Source organism: Varanus komodoensis, unplaced genomic scaffold, assembly GCF_004798865.1.
Source record: "Varanus komodoensis strain SLA01 unplaced genomic scaffold, ASM479886v1 scaffold7_1, whole genome shotgun sequence".
NCBI lineage: Eukaryota > Metazoa > Chordata > Lepidosauria > Squamata > Varanidae > Varanus > Varanus komodoensis.
Window position 1 is genome coordinate 11,138,194 of NW_025336479.1, and position 6,000 is coordinate 11,144,193.

Below are 6,000 nucleotides of genomic sequence, written 5' to 3' on the forward strand. Positions count from 1 at the left end.
GAATCCTTGTTTTCCATTTGTTTTTCCTGATATCCACCGAACAGAGCCTAGTACAGAAGAAATACACTTACTTTTTTTCTGCATGGAACTGTTATTCTACTGAATGTAGTTTTAGTTTTGTCAAAGGATTGAGATCCAAACTCAAAGAGCTTTTCCTTTTCTGCTCAAAGAGCTTTTCCATTACATAACTTCTAGGTGGTGCTGTACCATAGCAAAATATCACAATTACAAAAGTATGAAAATAAAAGGTTTCTTTAATTCTTGGAAATAAATATTCATTTCCTCTGCTCTATAACCCCCCCCCCCACCAGGGAAATGCTTTTGAAAAACAGAAGTGAAATGGGAGGGTCACAACCTTAAATAACCATGAATAAGGAATAAGAATAGACAGTAGATGCCTCATGTAGAAAAGCTCTTAGAATTCAAGAAAAAATGAATGGCATTCCTTCCGTACAAAAATTTACTTCTGGTTACCTCAGGCTTTCTTAATTTCAGCATCACTCTGTATGCATTTGTGTCTCTGTGCATTAGGAGCAGGGGCTGTTTTAATTTTGTTGCTGTCATTGTGAAACTATTAGGAATTATAAACTCACCCAGAGATCTATTATCTGAACTAGATCTTTCTGTTCACCCTGATTTATGAAACAATACAGTGATGACAGTCAAAACATAACTAAGTAGTTGCTGTGTATTTACAACAGTTTTGATAATAGCCAGTAACTAATAATGGTTAATCATCAGCATCCCGTAGAAGTCAAGAAACTGGGCAAAAAGGTTTAGAGTGAAAATGGTACTGAGGTCACAGATCCTCCACCATTTACAAAGCACTTCTGGTTTATGCCAGCCAGGGTACCCTACCGGTGGGTGAGTAGGTGGAACCACTCTTACGTTTGGTCTCTGGTGCTTCTGGTTGCTTTTTGTTTCTGCCTACACCAATGCAGGCAAAAGAGCTGCTCTTACAGTTTCACAGGAGAATGGAATGTATAGACATGTGTAGGAAAAAGGGGAAAGGAAACCCAGAAAAATTCAGAAAAAAATGGAGGGTTTTCTCCAATTTTTTCAGGAAAAAAAAGAAAGAAAGAAAGAAAGAAAGAAAGAAAGAAAGAAAGAAAGATAGATGAAGGGAATTTAGGAAAACACTGCAGGGTTTTTTTGTGGGGGGGGGGTTGTTTTTTTTTGGAAAAGTGCTGTTAGGGAAAAAAACTTTTCCTATTTTTTCCAGTATTTTCCATCTCTAGGAGAGGGTCATTGATCCAGGGTCACACTTTTGCCTACACCCAGAAGAGTCAACCCCAGTTAAGGCCTACTTCAAACAGGGACTGTTTTAAGATTTATGCCTGCAATACTTTCTATAGGGATATTTGGGGTGCCAAAAGTGCATGTGCAGTCCCTACGCACCCACACAGCTCCTTTCCAGCGGTAAAGGAAGTTGTCTGCCCCAGATGTGGGGATCAGGATTGCTGTATAAACATTCAAATCATGCTCTCAAGAGAGCAACAAAACAGAGAAAGTAGGGTCCATTGACATCAACCCACTGGATTTTGTTAGAGTGAGATCTTAAAAGGTACTCTCAACTGCTTTTGAACAGGGATTAGGGCAACCCACTAACAGCAACCTCACAATGTGGTTGTACTAGGACAAGAATGTGGTGTCAGTATGAGGCAGTATAGAAATGAAATGAATAAATAAATAAATAAATAAATAAAACTTGAGAGAAGAGAACAGGTGGGAAGAGTTATTTAGGCAATATTTCAATTTCTCTCACACAATATATATAACTCATTAATTTTACATTCATACTCCTGCATTTTAGGGTTTAGTCACATTATTAGCTAACTTGTTTGTTTTGCTTTGCTTTGCATAACTTTGGGACCTAAACTTTCTTTGCCAAACAAGAACTTTTTTAAAAAGCCCAATGTTCAGCTTGCTTACCCAGAAGAGAAGTAAACCTATAGGACTTGTTTTGGGGTGGTTCTATCCAGGACAACACATGCATTTAGCATTGGACAAAAATGCCTGACTGTTCAAACCTAACATAAGGGAGAAGAGTGGCAGTCCAAATTAATTTTATCACAAGGATGAGGAATAAAAAACAGCTTTAGCTGATTCTGATCTTTGGCATACACTTTTGGTCAATTCTATGATGCAGCAGTTCTTACAATCTGATCCAGTTTCCGGTATACCATAAAGCTTTTTAATGCACCCTCTGCATCCCACCTCAGCTCAGCAACATGGGAATGGACAGATAAAACCACCAGATTGTGGATAAGCTGTTCATCACTGGGTGCTTCAATTGAAGGAGGACACTGGCAGTTTGGATAGATTTAAAAAAACAATTGTGAAGAGTACAGACAGCATGGTAAATGGTATAGTATAGCAGGGAGAAATCAAGTACAGCTCGTTTAAGAAAAGGAGATAGAGCAGTTGGCACTTTCCCAATAATGAAAACACCATCGTTAAGAAGAATCACAACTGTACAAGGTTTAAATGGTAAGAGTGTATTTAGGATGGTCTAAATTAAATACTAAGAGGGGGCAAATACCATCCTAGGAACACTTCAGCAATGAAACAACGTGTACATTTGCGTTAAAATCCCTTCTGAAAGATAAGTAGAGGATGGAAAAGGGGGCAGAGCGGATGCTAATTCACGCTTAGTAATTATAAATAGGGACACTAGTTGCGTTGGTAATATAAGATTATCTAATCCAGAGTAAACAGATGCCCTGTGTAGATGTGGCATGGGAAAAATATGAAGTACTGTAAAGTGCCAGTAGTAAATACAGCCGCAACAGCGGAAGGAGAGGGAAGGACTGCACCTCAGGTGTCGTATCCAAACCTCCCTGAGGCGGCGCGGGAGGCGAACCCCTCAGCCCGGCCCCTGTCAAGGGCTGCCCCCACTGGGGAGCTCACCTGCGGCTACGACACGACCGAGAGCGCTCGCGGCTGCCGCCCGCGTCCCACTCCGGAAGACACAATGTCAAGAACCAGGTGGACGCCGGGAGGGCCGTCGGGGCCCCGCGATGAGAAGGCACCTGTGCCTCGCCCGTGGGGGGGGGGGCGGGCGGGCTCCCCACGCGCGTGCGAAATGCAGGCAGCGACACCCACCGCCGCGAAAGCCACGGGACGCCCTGCGCGGGCCCCCATGCGAACGCGCCCCGGCAAGGCGCGCGCTCTCCCGCCCCCCGCCCCGCCGCGCGCTCCATCCACACTCACTCTCGCCCACGACCGCCTTCAGCCCAGCCATGGCCCCGAGTCCCGCGTCGGCTCCCGCCGCCCCCGAGCTCGCCACTTCCGCGTCTGCAGGCAGGCGGAGCCGACCTCGGGACTCGCCCGCGGGGACACACCCCCTTCCGTGAAAGAAAGGTGGCCTCTCCGGATGCTCCGGCGAGGCGTAGCTTGGGTTGGTGCGTCTTTTCTTCGTGCTCGTGGGCCTGTCCTGCAGAGGCCAAGGCTTTTCTGTCTTAGGGCTACTTGGAAGTCGTTTGCACTCAACTTCAGCGCAACAGTCCTGAGCACTACCTGGGAGAGAGAAGCACTGTTTTGGCTCCAGGCGTAAACGCAGGCCGGTAAACAGAGAAGTGGCAAAAACGAAGAGTAGTTTTGTATGTTCACCTACCATACAGTACAAGGTGAAGCTTTTCTGTGTGTTCTGCTCCCCACCAGAAGTATATGAGTGCAACACATTCGTCCCTAAAAAAGCTGCATAGATGGCAGAATAAAGTACCCCACTATGTGTGTTGGAATTACCCCTGTGTATTGGCTCTTCACAAGTTCATGAATCACAAGTTGGAATTAAGATTGCTGGGAGAAATATCAACAACCTCAGATATGCAGATGATACCACTCTAATGGCAGAAAGTGAAGAGGAACTAAAGAGCCTCCTGATGTGGGTAAAAGAGGAGAGTGCAAAACTTGGCTTAAGGAAAATGAAGATCATGGCATCTGGTCCTATCACTTCCTGGCAAATAGAATAGGAAGAAATGGAGGTAGTTACAGATTTTATTTTTCTGGGCTCCAAGATCACTGCAGATGGTGAATGCAGCCAAAAAATTAAAAGACACTTGTTCCTTGGGAGGAAAGCTATGGCAAATCTAGACAGCATACTAAAAAGCAGAGACATCATCAGTTGCAATGTATGGCTGTGAAAGTTGGATCCTAAGGAAGGCTGAGCGCCGAAGAATTGAGACCTTTGAACGGTGGTGCTGGAGAAGACTCCTGTGAGTCCCTTGGACTGCAAGGCAATCAAACCGGTCAGTGCTAGAGGAGATCAACCCTGACTGCTCTTTAGAAAGCCAGATACTGAAGATGAAACACAAATACTTTGGCCACCTAATGAGAAGGAAGGACTCCCTGGAGAAGAGCCTAATGCTGGGAACAATTGAAGGAGCGCTTACATCCATATATGCCCAGCCGCCCCCTGAGATCGGTGGGAGAGGCCCTTCTCCGGAAGCCCTCCGTGAAAGAAATTAGGAGGGTGGTTACTCGGAGGAGGGCTTTCTCAGTGGTGGTGCCTAAGTTATGGAATGCGCTCCCCAGAGAGGTCCGCCTGGCGCTGTCGTTATTTGTTTTTCGGCGCCAGGCGAAGACCTTTTTATTCAAGCAGCATTTTAAGTGTTAATATTATTGAATTTTTCTGGCCAGGGCGGCTTATTTTATATTGTATATTTGTAATTTATTTTAATGTATATATTTTAAAATGTTATGATGATTTAACTTATTTGTTGTAAGCCGCCCCGAGGCTTTGGCGAATGGGGCGGCATAAAAATGTTTTAATAAATAAATAAATAAATAAATAAATAATAAAAGAAGGGGATGGCAGAGAATGAGGTGGCTAGATGGAGTCACTGAAGCAGTCAGTGTGAGCTTAAGTGGACTCTGGGGGATGGTGGAGGACAGGAAGGCCTGGAGGAAAGTTGTCCATGGGGTTGTGATGGGTCGGACACGACTTTGCACGACTAGCAACAATTGGCTCTTCAAGAGCATTTTTGCACTTGAGGTTTTAGCAAATTTGTAACTCAAATGTAAAATTGATACTAACAAGAATGCTTATTTAAATGACAAATGCCTCTCTTTTGCCTTTAGTTTTTGTACTAGTATACTAAAAATAGTTTTAGTATAAGCAGGTAGTGCTGCATGAGAGGTTTGAAGCTGATGGCATGCTTCAATAGCACAACTGCATGGTCAGGTTGGTGAAGGAGGACAGAAGCTGAAGCTGAGCTAGAAGTGCAATGCAATACCTAAGAATGCAAATGCAGTCTTGAATCACATTAACAGAAGCTCATTGTTCAACAGGAATAATTCTCTTTTCTACCTCAGTTAGGCCCCATCTGGAATTCTGTGTCCAGTTCCAGGGGCCCTAATTTAAGGCCATTGACAAGCTGGAAGATATCCAAGAAAGAGCAAGTAGAATGGTGAGTGGTCTGGAAACTCCTATGAGGAACAGTTGAAAGAATTGGGTATGTTTAGCTTGGAGAACTGAAGATCAGGAGGAGACCCGATAACAGTGTGTAAATATGCAAACAATGGAGCACATTTTTTATGTGTTTTTCCCAAGGGCAGGACTGAAACCAGTTGATGGAAATTGCAGGGGAGTAGATTTCAGCTAAACATTAGAAACAATTTCCTATCAATGAGGCTGTTCAACACTAGTACAGAATTCCTCTGGAAATGGTGGATTGTTTTGTTGGAGATATTTAAGCAGAAGCTGAATGACTTTTTCTCTGCGATGCTGTAGCTGCACCCTGCAGTGAAAAGTCTGAATGGAGCAGGAGGTTGGACTAGACAATCTCCAAGGTCCCTTCTGCCTCTGTGAACACAACTTCCAAGTTACAGCCATGTTAAATAAGGTATGATAATGCTGCAATGTCGTTGTACCACTATAACTTTAAGCCAGTGCTTAGCTACACCCTTGTAGTCCTAGTATCAGTGTATATGGCGCTTTGCAAAGTACAAGAAGACAGGTCTCTGCCCTGAAGGATGTTTCCAGACCAAGGGCTAATA

General features: G+C 44.1%; 1 protein-coding gene across 2 annotated transcripts in view; it reads right to left on the minus strand.

Moving 5' to 3' along the window:
* Positions 1-3,292, minus strand: part of STXBP2 (syntaxin binding protein 2) — a 41,425-nt gene extending 38,133 nt beyond the window's left edge. For both annotated transcript variants that reach the window (XM_044453882.1, XM_044453881.1), the window contains exon 1: positions 3,214-3,292. In XM_044453882.1, the coding sequence (XP_044309817.1) occupies positions 3,214-3,244 (31 nt within the window). In that variant the 5' untranslated portion in view covers positions 3,245-3,292. The remainder of the gene's footprint in view (positions 1-3,213) is intronic.
* Positions 3,293-6,000: the final 2,708 nt, after the last annotated feature.